Here is a 16,552-nt window from a genome sequence, read left to right on the forward strand (position 1 = left end):
GTTTCGACGCTAGCGATAACTACGCAAAGCAGAAAGCTGTAAAGAGATCGATGTCCTCGTTGCTGATAGTAGAGCAAACATGTGTGGTTAAAGTATTCCAAAGTTACGAGAAGTTATGCCAGAGGTTCGTTTGGAAAAGAATAAAGGCCCATACGAAGAGCTCAAGAAAGGTACTGTAAATCATAACCTATGTTAGCTAGAAATTTGTCTGTGAAAAGTATCGTGATTCCAATACAGAACTGTTGAAGTTATACTAGGACTTTAGTATATGATAGAATGTGTTATGCGTAGATTGACTAGAGTTAAAGATTTGTGAATGATTAAGAGTCCTAAGGTATTTTTGCATGTCTAGTATATTGCACAAGATATTTAAATGACATAATTGTGTTAGTGCAAATAACGGTATAACGGAATAGTGTGAATTAAGTAATTACGTATCCTAAGAATTGAATGCCTAATGTAATGTATAAAATAATTGAAATGTCACAAGTATGTGTTAGCAGTGAATCTACTTCGGTATGAATAATGAGATAGTGTGAATTGATCTAATTTGTTCACATCAGGTGAATTTATGAATTAATGTGTATGGCGGCATAATCACAATTAGCCATATTGCTTGTAATGATTTAATGTTAGTCTATAAGTATTTTAGTTTAGTATTTGAATTGTACCATGTTTAGAAACTTAATAAACCTTTTGTTCAATGATAAAAGGGTTGTCTGATGTTGCTAATCCAATGCACCGCTTAAAATCATCGTACCTAATCACGCGGGAAATTTAATGTTGAGGAAAGAGATTAAGAGTCACGACTGCAATAGTTACACTTTCAGATATATTTGACTTCTTTCTCCTTGTTTATGTATGTAATATCCTAAACTAAATATCCCAAAAGGTGCAGTATAAATACAAATATTAGGGGTACTACGGGGAGCAATAACTTAGATATTGGTATAAGTTTTGGTAAAATCTCGGGCATAGAAGTTAGAAGAATATAGATAAAAGGAATTTGTAAGATTAGAGTAGAAATCGTAAATTGGGACACAACAATATCACCCATCTTTCTCCTGTTTGCTACAGTCTACATGATTATGAAGACAGATTGAGAATTTGTCTGCAGTCTACAAATTCTCAATCTGTCTTCATAATCAGTATTCCACAATCCTGATATCATTTTTAACACTCTCCTTTGTACTCTCTCTCTCTCTCCAATAAATCAGAATCACAATGGAAACCATACCTGTGCACAATAGTCCGAGTGAAGTCTTATCAAGGCCTTGTAAAGAGGCAAAATGACATTCCTATCTTTACATGTGAACGTTCGTTTCAGCATTGCAATTATCTTTTGAGTTGTATTTGCAATCTTTGCCACATGGCCCCTATTAACACTTCAAGATCCCTAGCCTCATCAGTTTCTTCTAGCCTAATCCCACCAATATAATACGACATTGGATATCTAATCATGCCAAAGTAAATGACTTTACATTTACTGACATTGAACTGACACTCATTTTCCCATGTCCACAATTCTAGCCTATTCAAATCATTCTACAAAGACTGTATATCAGCTGCATTCCTGATTACCCTACCTATCTTTGCATCATCAGCAAATAACTGTATGTGGTTGTCATGAGAATTGTATGTCACTTGTCAAAATTATATCATGAGAATTACCATAGGCCACCTGTAACAAACCTCAAGACATCACACCAGGTATCTACAATTAAGAATAATTCTCTGGAGGGAAGAACAGATATGACAATTAACTTAAATGCTTTTCACATAACTTTTTCTTACTTATAAAAAAACAATGGCTATCATCTATGTTCACCTTTAAAATATCAACATCTTTAGGATCAGATTTTGAATTTGGAATAAGCATCACAGTCTCTTAGAAATCACATTCAATGTGGTTTATAGGGAATAAATTTTAAGCAGTTTTATTGTGAAAATCATAATATGGAAATTCTTCCTTCCCAAACATGTTTATGTATAGTACTTAAAAGAATCAATAAATTAAAGGTAAAATAAACATTCTTAACACTTGAAATAACGTGAGCAGTACACATAAAGGATATTTTTATTCGGTAATATCTGGTTTTGTGGCCAGAAGTTGAAATTTATAGGCCATAAGTACTAGAATACAATTTTGATAGTGGAAGACAAAAACTAAAATCTGTCACAACAAATAGAAACACGTAGCAACTGTATGGACAATGTACAGAACTCTATAGTCATCTGGATTCTCTCTCTCTCTCTCAATTACTTTATATTTACATAGAAATCTGTATAGGCAAAAACAAGCAATCTCTCTCTCTCACACACATATACACTTACAAGTATACAACATATGCACATATACAGAATACATAAATTGCCTCACATATGGCAAATGTAAGTGCAACTTACATCAAATGCTGTGTTCCATGAACACAACAGATAGGAACAAATAAATAAAGAGTAGTTATGCACTTTTTTCAATACAACTTGGCATTCAATTATGCATGGTAGTCAGTTCAGTAATAGAAGCAATAAGCTTTTTTTTTGCTCAAATCCACAGAACATGCATTCTTGTTTTTACATTTAATGCTAAATTGACAACTCATTACCAGATATTCTCTTTCTCTTTTTACAGAATATGTGTACAACAATTTACACTCAGGTAACAGCACTCCACTGGAGTGTCACATCTTCATTAAACTAACATTAATAAAAATTAAAAATATCCATTCAGTATACTTTCTACAGACAAATATTTTAATACTATAATAATCTTTTACAAATTCATTTGTTAACACTTTACCTTTGGTAAGAACCTGTGGTTGCTGGCAGGTTGGCATTTAATTTTAGAATTGACATAAATTGCAATAATTATTTTGTACAAAGCTTGATATTCTCCAGTTTATTTGGAGGCACTGTTACCAGAATTTAAGCTCGTGCTTTCACTTTGGTTTAACTTATCATTATGACTACTTACAGAAGAAATATTATCCAAAGTACAAACATCAGTTTTTGAAAGTTTTTTTGGAAACTCGTGAACCACATTACCTTGACTCTTTGGTTCTTTTAATGCTTTAGAAGTCAAAATGTCATTAGATTCTGAAACTGATGAATCTTTCTCTGAAACATTGCTTAAGCTGGTGTATAATGAAGGTTTGGATGGTGTAGATACAGCTATACAAGACTGATTTGCTATCTCCTGCTTGAGTGGAACAGCTTGTTCGACAGTATATTCAACTGTTGAGGCCTGTGCTTGTAAATGGAGATCAGATAAAACACTAGGATGGATGTAAGAAACAGATACAGGTATTTTGGTCTCTTCAGCATCTGAAGATCCAGTATTTGCAAGTTTTAATGTTTCTTCTGCAGAATGTACCAAATGTAGTTCACTATCATAAGTCAGGTTTTTAACAGGAGTTGTGAACGAGGCATCTGAACTTTTATGTATAACGGAAGGTTGCAATGGCACTTGCTTTTTAGTTTTACAATGCTGGACACAGGAGTTTTCTACAACAGTACATGGGCTTACTTTAGAAGAAGATTCTGTGCTTACATACTTTGAGCTTTTCACTAATGAGCTGTCAGTTAAATCAGATGAAGTTTTGGATTTTTCTTTATGAGAAGCATAATTACACTGCTTAAATGAACTACTTGATTTAGAAAGCAATTCTGAGGAGGTCTTTGTAGAGGTATTTGAAGATAAATTACTTTTTTCTTTGGATGGAGATAAATTCCCTTTCTCTAATTTGCAATCTGATAAGCTTCCACCATCTGTATTCGAACTGAGGATGCATTTTTTTGTAGAGTGTTTTGCCTTTTCCGATATTTGTTCTTTTTCTTTACTTTGCAATTCTGTCTTGATACCTAGCTCTTTCTGTTCTGTAATGCTGAGATATGATGGTGATGGAGCTCTTCTGTCTTTTGTTTCTGATTCTACCAAAACTAATTCAGTCTTACTGATCGCTTGTTTGGAAGAAAAGGAGGGCGGTTCTGAAATGCCACCCTGCAGGGTATAAGTTGTTATCTGAATATCTGGCATAACAGATTGTTTCTTCATTGCTGAAGGAGATATGCTTGACAACTTGCTTTTACTCACAGACATTTCATTTTTTTCAGAATGTGAACTGTGAGTAAGATCACATTTGCTTTCTGCTTCAGAAGGGCTTAAAGACTGTTTCTCTTGCCTTTCTCCATTTTTTTTTTTGGATATTTGCTCAAATGATTTAGTCTCAGAAACTGCACAGCCCAATTTTAGTCCAGAGTCTTCAGAGCTTTTATCATTCTTAGCCTCCACTTTTGCAACAGCCCCACTTGCTAAGCAAGTAGCTATATCTGGTAAATCAAAGAGGCCTCTAGATATTTTGCTTGCTGATTCTATAGATTGTAGTTTTGAAGTTTTATTTGTAGATGTATCCTTGTCATTAGTCTGTGGAGAACATGATGATAGCGAATTCCCTGATCCACACAATTTAGAGACTGTACTAACTACAGAAGTTGATACATAATGGCCTCGGCATGAAGGCGAAGAAGATAATGCTAAAGGTGATGCTTGCCCAGAGAATGATTCACGTTTTACTTTCCCTTCTGCTGATTTTGGATGAAGTCGGTCAGGAGATAAAGCTCTCCTTAAGAGTGGAGAACTAGGCTCAGCACTTTTTGGTCTCATAAAAGATTTTTTCCCAGATGCACAGAGACTGGAGTTAAGGGCTGAGGCAGGTGGACCTTTATGAACAGGAAAAGCTGGAGCAACTCCTTGATGATGGCTTATAGGAAATGCTAAAGGTGATGGTGAACGTGTAGGTGAGGTAGAAGCAATAGGTGAAGGCGATGGCGTACGGGCAAGAGGAGAGAGGGGAATATGTCCTACAGATTTGCGCCTGGGTGAATGGAATGTTTGAGTGAGTTTATGCTTAAGTCCATGAAGTGAACTTGGACGAGGAAAATGTGGTAGGTGAGTAGATCCTGCAGGGGAATTTGGAACACTGGAACTGGGGGAACTGCTCTGGGAGGAATTCCCAGTAGAATGAGGAGAGTCTGATTGAGAACATAATCGAGCAGTGGGTGGAGAACGTGGACTCTTGGTACGGGTTGGAGAAGCAGGCAAACTGTCCACTGCAGAAGAAGCTAATGTGCGAGCGAGAGATTGAAAACTTCGACTAGGTGTTAATACGGGAGATGAACCAGACACAGCTTGCTGTATTTCTGCACTAGCACGTTTACTGCTTAAACGTCGAAGTAAAGAAGCTCGTCGTTTCTTATCTGAATGACCATCTCTTTTTCCCTGTCCTGGACGGCGTCTTCCAGAGAGTGGACGCCTTGCCATTTTAATTACAGAAGGATTCCTTTTACGACCACCTGTTTTAATAGTTGTGCTATCCAGTGGAAGTGTGCGAATATTAATCCTATCTCCTCCAGATAAAATAAGCTGAAGAACTTGATGATGTAGAAGTCCTTGAACAGACTCTCCATTAATGTGAGTGATAAGATCGCCTGGACGAAGACCAGCTTCAAAAGCAGGACTATTATTTTCAACAGCCTAAAATAATATAATAAAATAATTACAATGTTTATTTGATTTGTTTGTTTGTTTTTGGGTTTAATGACACAACGATATCTATGGTAATGCTATGTCAGAACACATAATAAATAGGTGGTGTACATAATTCTAAAAACTCTATATACCAATTGAAATAATCTTAAATGAAACATTTCTAAAATGTATCCTAGGTAATAAATAAGAAAAACAGTATAAAATCAGTGTAGAAAAACGAATGTAAAAGATAGGCATTAAACAGATATAAAAAGAGGTATAAAAGAGTATTAAAATTTATAAAGTGTACATAAAAACCTTTTTTTTTTTTTTAAAGCATATTAACAATAAGTAAACCTAACAAGAGTGTAATTTATATGAGATGACAAAGATTAATACTCTGTAAAATTTAAAAACAAAGGTGATGACCATTGATGAATCTGCTGAGTATTACATATAGCAGGGATGTTCAACCTGCCGATCGCGGAGCGATTTTTGGTCGATCTCTTGTGTATTCTTCCTTTACTTACAAATTTAATTAAAACTGAAAACATAATATTTTATTTATCAATATTTTGTATAATTTTCAATTCGCTTTAAGTGTATCGCTATTGTTTATTTATTTTTCGTTAAAATTGTCAAATCAGTAATTTTCTTATAAGTCCGGGGAAATGAATTAATTTGGATCAGTGAAAGTCAAACAGCGAGCCGAGTGAATATAATTATAAGCAAAGTGTAAAAACTCGATTGTAGCTTAAATATTAAATATTCCAAAGCACATTACATTGATTTTTTACTTAGGTTAAGTCCCATGTGAATATTGTAAAAAAATAAACTTTGTTTGTCTTGGTATAGTTTGTATTAGATGTTTTTGTAAATAACTCTTTTGAAGCTAACTGCATATACTGCTTTAATAAGAATATGTTAGAGTGTTAAAAACAAAGGCAATGTTTTTGTCGCCGAAGCTGTACGTGGCGGCATTTAGAAAGATTGTTATTGAAACTTGTACGTATGAGAAGGGCTTGCAGGCTCTAAGTGTAAACATCTCCGAAGTCAGTCAGAAAGAGTTCAAACAACTTTCCGATGGCCAGCAACTTACAATCAAAAGAAAGTGGAGGAGAACAAAAGGCGTGCTGAACTTGAAACTTAAGATGAAAGACTCATACCAATTCTTTGGGGTTGGCGAAATTCATATGAGGTCTCAGAGGAGCTAATAAAAAGGGACTGAAGCAACCAGAAGGGGGTTCCGGTTCCAGAATTGCTGTCAGAGAGGAGGTCGCCCGGTCTAGACTCGCCGTCAGAGAGACTGCCCGGATCCACATTGCTTGAGAGAGGAGTTTCCCGCTTCCAGAAAGGAGCTTCTCGGTTCGAGACGTCGCTAGAGAGGGACCACTTCAAGGCCACAGACAAGGTTTCAAATTGCCGAAAGGAAGAGTTCCAATTGCTGGAGAAAAGTTTCTAGGCCAGGTTAATGTCAGACATTCACCAGTGTGTTGCGTTTTCATTACAATTTGATGAATCAAATGACTTTACTGATATTGCTCAGTTAATGGTATTTATTCGCATGGTATTTCAAGATTATTCAAGTAAAGAACTTTTGAAATTATACTATTATTGGGAAGGACTAGGGGAGAAGACATTTTTTCAGAATTTGATGAATTTGTGAAAGAACACAAACTTCCGCCTATTACTACTGATGGTGCTCCTGCAATGATAAGTAATAAATCAGGCTTCATTTCATTATGTAAAAACGATGACAAATATCCAGATTTTTTAACGTACTATTGTATTATTCACCAACAAGTACTGTGTAGTAAAAGATTAAACACAAAAGTTGTTTTGGATATTACATTTAAAATTGTAAATTCTGTTCGAGGAAAAGCCCTGCAATGGCGGTTATTTAAATTACAGGTAGATGATGATAGGGAACTTCTGTTGTACAATAATGTTCGCTGGCTCAGCAGAAGTCAATTTTTAGAAAGATTTCTTGTATTAATTAACGATATAAAAATTTTTCTTGATGAAAAAGGAGATATTTATCCATAATTGAGTGATAAAAGATGGTTGTAGTAGATTTTTAGAAATTTTTAGTAGATTTCTGTACTAAATTAAGCAATTTAAATTTAGAGTTGCAAGGTAGAGATAAAAATTTAATTGACATGTTAAGTTCAATAAAATCTTTCCAACAATACTTACTTTTATTAAAGAAAAATATAAATGACCGCGAATTTAGACATCTCCCATATTTATTAAAATTTTTTGAACGAAATTAAGAAATGCTTTGCTATGATTTAAAAGAATTTATTTGTGAAATAGAATAAGTTGAGGAGAAAATAAATTCAAGATTTTAAGATTTTAATAAAACTGAAATGATTGTATCTTTTATCAATAATCCATTTCAAGAAAACTTGAACATCATAGAAATTTCAAATAAAATTAATGGGCTGTTTGATATAAACCAAGCTGAAGTAGAACTTGAGAAAATAAACATACAGAATAGTTTACATTTAAAATCAATGAACAATGAAGTCATTTGGAAGTATGCACATGAAAAATTCCCAATATTAACTGATATTGCACGGAAAATTTTGTCGTGTTTCGGATCGACATACTTGTCAGAATCCGCTTTTTCAAATACGACCGTCATAAAAAATCAATTAAGAAACCAAATTACAAATGATCATTTGGACAACTGTCTGCGATTGGCCACTTCATATCAACTTTTTTTTTTTTTTTTTTTTTTTAATCAACCAGCATTTCCTGTAACTTGTGAGCTTGTGATCAATCTATTGTTTTTTCTAACTTTGGTTTTCCAAAAGAGAGAAATAAATATTTCATTCCAATATATATATATATTTTTTGTTGTATTAAAATAATTAAAAGTGATAAATAAATTTTTAAATACACAAATAAAGTTTTTAGTTGTGTATTTTTTTTTTAGTTGTTTATTTGTGCGTAATCAGATATCAGGTTGGGGGAACGTGATCTATATAAGAGAGTAGATCGCCGAATAACTTTTTATAGAAAAGTAGCTCGCGTAGTAAAAACGGTTGAACACCACTTACATATAGGACTCTGATAGATTATAAAGTGGCTAAAACAATGACTGTGTTCAGCGAATCAAGAGCAGTCAATTAAAATATGAGTGATCACAAAACTTACACATAAGCATGTCATCACTCCTTAATAAGAAGTAGGGTGTAAGATGATTATAACCTATGTGGAGCTGAGCAAGGAAAACTTCCTCTTTTTCAAGATAATTGCCACTGGGATAGACGTTTTTGTCTGATAATGTGATGGTAAATCTGTGTATTGTACAGGCAGATGGTGGATGTTGAGAAACAAGATAAACTAGATGCAGTATCTGCAGCCTGGTTTCCCTTAATTCCAACATGGCAGAATCTAATAGAAGCATACATAGACGCGTACCTTCATTAACTGAAAGAGGAGCTGTCGGATTTGAGAGAGCACTTTGTGGAGCTCTAGACTTTTAACTGCCTGAATAGAACTTTGTGAGTCTGAATATATTATGCACAAGCTATTACATTCTAGTAAGATTTGTGCAAATATAATGTCTGGAAAGAATGGTAGATGATCCTATTAAGTCTTCCTTGAGCCTTCTGTGTAGACAGGCACAAAAGCAGAGTATTCAGTTCTATGAGCTTCAAATAGACAACAAAAGAGTTGGAAAATTTTAGTAGCCTTCTGAAAGAATTGAATAATCTGCTGTTGTGCCTGTCTACACAGAATGCTACATAGAAGCTGTTCTGTTATTGAGTTGACTTTGCAAAAAAAAAAAAGTGTGCCACTTAAAACTGAGTCATACAAGACTATTTCCTATGGTCAGGAGAGAGTGGTTCCTTTCTGGACTTGGAAGATTCAGTTAAATAAGAAGTTCTTGATATATATATATATATATATATCAAGAACTCTCTTTTTATATATATATATATATATATATATATATATATATATATATATATATAAAGAGAGAGAGAGAGAAATTCCCTCTAAGAGCAAAATTTTATGTCTTTCAGTATTCTAAATCTCCAAGCATTGTCATATGCTTTTTCCATATCAAAGAAAACCGATATGAGATGTTTGCATTTTAGGAAAGCATCTGTAATGGATGCCTCCAGCCAGACTATATCAGTAGCAGAACGATAGTTTTGGAATCCAGATTCTTCTGGAAAAAAGGTTGTTTTGCTCCAGAAACCATAAAAGGTGAGAGTTTTTTCCAGAATCTTGCACAAGCTGCTGGTTAGAGCAAGTGGCCAGTAGTTTTTTTTTTTTTTTTTAAAGAGTCCATACACGAGAGGTTGGTTGATCAACCTATAGTACATTAGTACCATGTATGGATAGTGGGTTGGGAAAGGAGGAACGTGTTTACATTTGATTCGAAAGACTCTATATTGTATTCCTTAGGAAACACATTGGGGGGGGGGGGGAGACTGTTTCACAATAACAGCAGTTGCAGGGATGAAGGAAGAGGAAAAGAAACTTGTTCTGTTTGTTTCAAGGTGCATTGCTATATAAGTGGGAGAATTACTGATGTTATTTCAGATGAGCATTTCCCATGGAAATATTTGTAGAATATACATATTGCAGAAACCAAATGTCTGTGTGAAAGTGGGGGGGGGGGGAGTGAGATGGGTCATTAATAAGTCTAATTGCTCTCCTCTGTACTGAGTCAAGCATTTTGAGGGAGCTTTTAGGGCCCAACCCCCATATGTGAGAGTAGTATTCAATAGCTGGACGGAATTGTGATTTGCATAATGTTAACAGCTGTTCAGGGGTGAAGTAACGTCTTGAGCGAAAGAGAAATCCTAGTTTTTTTGAAGCTGAGGATGAAATGGCTGTGATGTGTTTATGCTAGGAGAGTTTTGATGTCAGGGTAATTCCAAGAAGAGAAATCTCAACTTGTCTGGAAATTTGGGTATTGTCAAAAAGAATACTGGGGAAAAATGGTTCTTTTTTATGAGAAATAGGACAGAACTGGGTTTCATTAGCACTGAAACTGATGATGTTGACTGAACCCCACTGGAGGATGGCTCAGAGATCAGAATCAAGGGAGGTGGTGGTTGATGTTCTGTAGGTTGAGGTGAGTTGCGTAGAGCAGTGCTTCCCAAACTTATGGATGTAAAGGCCCCCTTTGGAAAAATTAAAATATTTCACGATCCCCATCGAAGAAAAAAAAATCTTAATACAAACATATATTATTATAATATTTATTGTATTTATATTCACGATTTTGTGTTTGTAAGCTTTTTTTGTGCTTCTTATCAATACCTTTGAAATGAAACTTGTATGAATAAGCATATAGTTACTAATATTCATTAAGCACCGAAATATGCAGGAAGCAAAATTTGTGAACCAACACCAATGTGTGATTTTTTCCATTAAAATATAAAAAATAACAAAAAAGAAATAATAAATATTAAAAAATAAATATTTTTCTTTTAAGATTTAAAAAAATCTACTTAGTCTTAAAACATTTAAAATTTGTTTTCATTATTTCATGGCAGTTCAGAGTAGTGTGGGGAATGTATGTTTCCATGCTGTGAGGATTACTTTGGTGATAAGTTCAGTGCATATGTTTAGGTTGTATAGCCAGAAGCAATCCAACCTAAACATATGGAAATGAGGCATAGAAGTCATGGAGGCTGTCCCACCTGGTACTGTTATAATGCCAAACAGCTCTTGTATGGAAGTGGCTGTGTAAGCGTTCTTGCATGGGGGAGGAGATGAGAACTAGATTGTGATCAGAATTACATGGGGGGGGGTTCCACTACTTTTACTGTGTATTTGGAAGGGTCACAGGAAGCGATCTAGGATGTTTGGAGAGTGGTTCAGGTTATCTGGTTACCATCTGATTAAGTTGTGTAAGGTCATTAGTGATGTTTCATCAATCCATTATCCTCCTAGGAGGATAATTTTGCTATTGGGAAAGTGGGATTGGAGAAAATCGATTTTCAAGGAGAGGAATTTAAATAGCTCAGAGTGGTCGGTTGCATTGGGGGAGCAATAAAGACTGCAAATGAATTTGACTGAGTGGGGAAGGGATATTTTCAACCAAAGAAGGTCAAAGTTGGAGATGTTCGTGAAGCGGATATGCAAGGTTCTGTGAGTCATATATTTGAATGTAAGAGTCTTGCACATTTCCTATGCAGTGCCTACATACTGGTTTCCATGGTGGCTACTAGTGGTGTCACTTGATTTCTGCACCAATTTAACTTGCTTTTAGTTGATGATCCACCTGTTGTCTCCATTTTGATGTTTTTACTTCAAAAGTTCTCTTCGAAGATGGCATGAGGATGTGCAAATGTTAGGTCTGGTTGAGCATGTATACACGATTGGGGGGGGGGGGGGGCAAGTGTCTTTGAACTTGTTGTTGATCGTGTTATTAATTTAGATGTGTTTGTTGGTGTCATAAGTCACTTTTACGAGGCGTGGAAAGTTTGTTCCATTCTTTCTTTTATAAAAAAAAGATCTTGCCCAATGTGGTGGGAGACGTTTTTTTTTGATTCTTTCGAAGATTTATTGGGATTCTTACCTGGCTTAGAAAAGGCAATTATAATTTTTTGCCTGTATCTGTTGTAAAGGTACAGCAGTTGATCTGCTGATGATGATGGTGTTGGTCCACCAGGAGTTGGATGGCATTTCGTTTCTTCTTTTGTGAACGGCCTGTTGTATTCTTTAGTGTCATTCAAAGAAACCTGGACTTGGATAAGGAACTCAGGGTGGTGGAGGGGTATAAGAAGACATTGCTGAATGTTTTTGCAAAAATCTGAGTGCGTTGTCAATTCCTGTTGGATCAGTCTGTAACCGTGCAACCATTGTGTTCAATAATAGAGAACCAGTAGGTGGTATATTTTCCCTTCATTTTTTGGGATTTTATCTCAGATTTCTTTACTGTTGGTTGTTATGACTGATGTATACTGAATCCAGGATTCCTTTTGGCTCTGATGCCAAATGCATCTTGCTTGAGCTCAGATATGTTTGCAAGCAATGAGGTTTGTTGTAGTGGGGTATCTTTGAAAAATACCACACGGTTTCTTCTCAGTTTCTTTGGCTGCTGTGCAATCATTGTTCCACCATGGCTAAGGGAAACATGGAAACAAACCAGATTGTTTAGGAGTTGCAGTTGTGGTAGCTTGTGTAATACAGTCACATGATTCACTACATCATTGATGGCAGAAGAGCTGACCACTTCAGAATCAAATTCTGCTAATGATGAGAAGGTGAGCCAGTCAGCTTGCTCAATTTTCCATCATGATATCCATGATGACATGCAGGAAGGTGATCACTTCGAAATAAATTCTCGTCAGTTTCCCACTTGAAGAGTGGGAAAAGGGAGGATGAGCAGATAGTTAAGTCTATGGCAGTGAATGTTTGTGCAGGCACATGGAAGAAGGTGTTGCTTCCTGTGTTTAGGAAGGAAAGCTAATTGTTGTCAAGTATATGCAAAACAACTTTTTCTATATCTGTTCAAGCACTACCCCACAGTGTTGTATTTATTTATACTCCCCATTAAAAGCAAGGAGGATGGTAACTGCAGCATGCTGTTAGTAGAGTTCTGATTGAAGTCAGATAGCAACTGCTTCCTCTTTCATAGAAGTGAGTGAGATCTGCTGGAAACAGGATGTGGTTGTCCAAAAGGATGGTGATTCCATGAATGAGCAGGTCACTGTCCTGTCCTTATGAATGATGGTAATATTTTGTAATGTGAAATTATCTCTTGGCTTTAGGTATGTCTCCTGCAGCATACTGATTTATACTTGTGCAAGAGCAGCTTGAAATTGAGGTTTGATAGAATCCATGACAATTCCATTTTTGAGAACTGAGGATGGCCAGTGTTCATAATTTCTTCTACATCATGTAAAATATCCAAGACGACATCATACTGTACTCAGTGGCGTATTTAGGTATTTCCCACCCATAGGCCCACAGAAAGCGCCCCCCATATTTAATGAACGTATTGATTTACATGCATAACCTATTTATATCGTAAATTCTTAATATAAATATAATTACAAAAATTAGAGCCTGGGCCTATACCTAAATACGCCACTGACTGTACTCCTAGGACACTAGGTATATGAATTATTTTATCTTCTTTGTTGGAGGAGATGGTATCCATGCCATTTGAAGATTGACCATCCATTAGAGGGTCTTAAGGAATGTTTTTTGACACTCTGCATTACATGTTCCAACATCTTTTTTTATTAGTAGATTTTGATGTAGCAGGACCATCTTTGGCATGTCCTCAGGAGTGAGTCCATACCAATTGCTCTTCTTCATTTTGCTCAAAGGAGATGGAAAGCAGGTCATATCATATTGTTCAGGGATGTTATAATTGTTTGAAGGGGGGGGGGGAGAATCAACATAATGAGTTTGATCTCCTATCAAAACTTTTTTTAAAACTGCTTCCTTATAAGAGAGTTTAATAGATATTACTACCACTTTTGTAGTATATTGCCTCTTCACTAACTGATAAATGATGCACTGCTTTGTTTTTATTTTTTGGATCTCCTCATCTTTCTATCTTTGGTATGCTGGGCAGTCTTTGCTGCTGAATCGGGCACAGATGGGAAAGCCATGACAGGCAGTCTGGGAATGACCATATTTCTGGCATTTAAAGATCCATAAGGTGTATGGGATATAGAGCCTTACTGGACAGTTGAGGTATTTTGCTTTGATAGATGTCAGTGGTTTTGGTTTACTGAAAGTAAGGATGACGTTTCTGGTAGGAAACATCATCTTTATGTATCAAGATTCTTCTTATGGCTGTCACTCCATGGTTATTGAGTTAGGAGCATATCTCTTTGTTGGGAACATCAAGGAGGTCCCACTGTGATATGACTGCAGAAAAGTTTAGTTTTGTGTACAGGTGTGTGTGGGTGGGGTGGGGGTGGGGGGGGGGGGGCAGGTGGATAACTGTAACCAGTATTCCCCTAATAGCATGGAATAATTTTCCATTTGTGCTACTGTGTAGCTGCTTCAATAAGATTCATTAGTATCATGTTATTATCTATTATCTAAGGCAGTGGTTTTCAATCTGAGATACCAGAATTCCTCAATATACTAGAAGCGTTCATGATTGAACACAACAAACATACAAACTAGATATATGAGTTTCAATAGAAACAAAAGTTGAAGATGTGCTGTCCATAATTAAACTGGATTTACTTATGCAAATTAATAATTAATACAAAATTTTCATACATTGATCAAAGCAATTTTCTGGGCATAAGTACAGTAACCCAAGTTAATTTGAAAAAGAGAACAGTTCCTGTTAAAAATGTTAACGTAAATCTGGTTTTGCTATTGTAAACAAATAAAACTGTTCTATTCTCAACATTAGGCTTACTAGCATCTTGCAGCATGTTATTTATAAATAAAAACGATTCACTTTCATTTCTTTCTTTTTTCAAGAATTTCTTTTTTTATCAATAATTTATCATCATCATCAAATTCCTGACATGTACCCTCAAGGGGTGTACAAGATATGATAGTACTACATGAAAAATTTACATAATTACTAACTTCCTATCTACAATTTTCCTTCAAATCAGTCTGTTACTTGTCAAGACACCAACATTATCAGATCTTATATTTCTATCGTCTAAGGCACTTTGTACCATATCAATCCACCTATATCTTGGTCTTCCTCTGGGTCGTTTTCCTGCCAACCTGGCAGAGAACACTTGTTTTGCTAATCTTTCCTCTCCCATTCTGTTTAATCAATAATTTATGTGTTTATAAAAAGAAATATTTTTTCTGTTAATAAATAAATGAAAAATAAATAACCATCTTATAAGACTACTTTCTATATGCAAAATTGTTTCAAGGGATATATGAAGCCTACTTTAACATATTATAAAATCCTACAATGCATGATATTTTAAAAAGAAAATTTTAACATTATAAGTGCCTCCGTAGTGCAACTGGAAGAATGAGAAAACATTGTGCCATTCAATCAGAAAGGACCCGAGTTCAATTCTCCCAGTTGCACTACGGAGGCACTTATAATCTCTATATATGGTCATTTTTTTCAACTGAAGGTGAATTACTGGTTTCATACAGAAGTAACAGGGATTCTTGTCCTTGAAACTTGAGTTTTTCATCCCATGTAGAGGCAAATCAGCCATTAGACATACAATTTGCAGACACAAAATACTGTTATTGGTATTTTGTGTCTGGGCAGTAGATGGCATTGAAGGTAGTTATGAATAGTGAGAGAATTAAGCAGAATGGAGGCAGTGAAATGCGTGTAGCAGAATGAAATAGAGTGCTCTACTGCGATGAGTCCTTGGAGGTGTCACATAACAATAATAATAATAAATAAAATGATTATGATATATGTTTGTGAGGGTGTGCTTAAGGGTCAAATATGTATAACTGAGAGGAGACCTCCACATAGCCTTTAAAGGAATGCGGAGAAATGAAAAGGGCTTCTGACCTAACGTCCAATCCTCTCCTCGTGGTGCACCCCATTAGGTATCTGCCTGGATACTGAACAAATGAGGATGGACTAGTAATTTGGGATTTAGCTTACCAAATTGTATTCTTATTGACTTAAACCACAATATAAAATGATGGTAACACGATAGACTTTCATGATGGCTGGGGCATCGCCTGGTAAAATGGGGGGGGGCTGTTGTTTTCACCAGAGAACCAAGGCAAACAGCAAAAAGTCAGCTATTGGAACAAATCCTGAAACACACCCCGACAGAGTTCAATATTGGTACTATCAACATAAGCCTGAATGCAAAAGAAATGGAGCTAGCTGAGGAATTGGATAAGTATCAGATTGACATAATAGGGGTGACAGAAACAAAAAAGACAAAAACCGGAGAGATCTTTCTGAGCATAAATACAAAATGTTATATTCAGGCAATGACAATCAAGGAAAAGAAGGAGTAGCCATGGTATTCAACACTAAATATGATGCTAATCTTCTTGAATGGTAGGTGATATCAAGTAGAGTAGAGTGATGTGGGCAAATATCAGAATGAGGAACTG

General features: G+C 35.5%; 1 protein-coding gene across 7 annotated transcripts in view; it reads right to left on the minus strand.

Moving 5' to 3' along the window:
• Positions 1–2,047: 2,047 nt before the first annotated feature.
• dop (microtubule-associated serine/threonine (MAST) protein kinase dop) overlaps positions 2,048–16,552 on the minus strand; it is a 677,535-nt gene continuing 663,030 nt past the window's right edge. For all 7 annotated transcript variants that reach the window (XM_090390876.1, XM_090390874.1, XM_090390878.1 and 4 more), the window contains one exon: positions 2,048–5,533. In XM_090390876.1, coding sequence (XP_090247002.1) covers positions 2,900–5,533 — 2,634 coding nt within the window. In that variant the 3' untranslated portion in view covers positions 2,048–2,899. The remainder of the gene's footprint in view (positions 5,534–16,552) is intronic.

The sequence above is a fragment of the Typopeltis vanoorti genome, chromosome 3 (assembly GCF_054136105.1).
Source record: "Typopeltis vanoorti isolate ZY-2024b chromosome 3, IOZ_Tvanoo_1.0, whole genome shotgun sequence".
Taxonomy (NCBI): domain Eukaryota; kingdom Metazoa; phylum Arthropoda; class Arachnida; order Uropygi; family Thelyphonidae; genus Typopeltis; species Typopeltis vanoorti.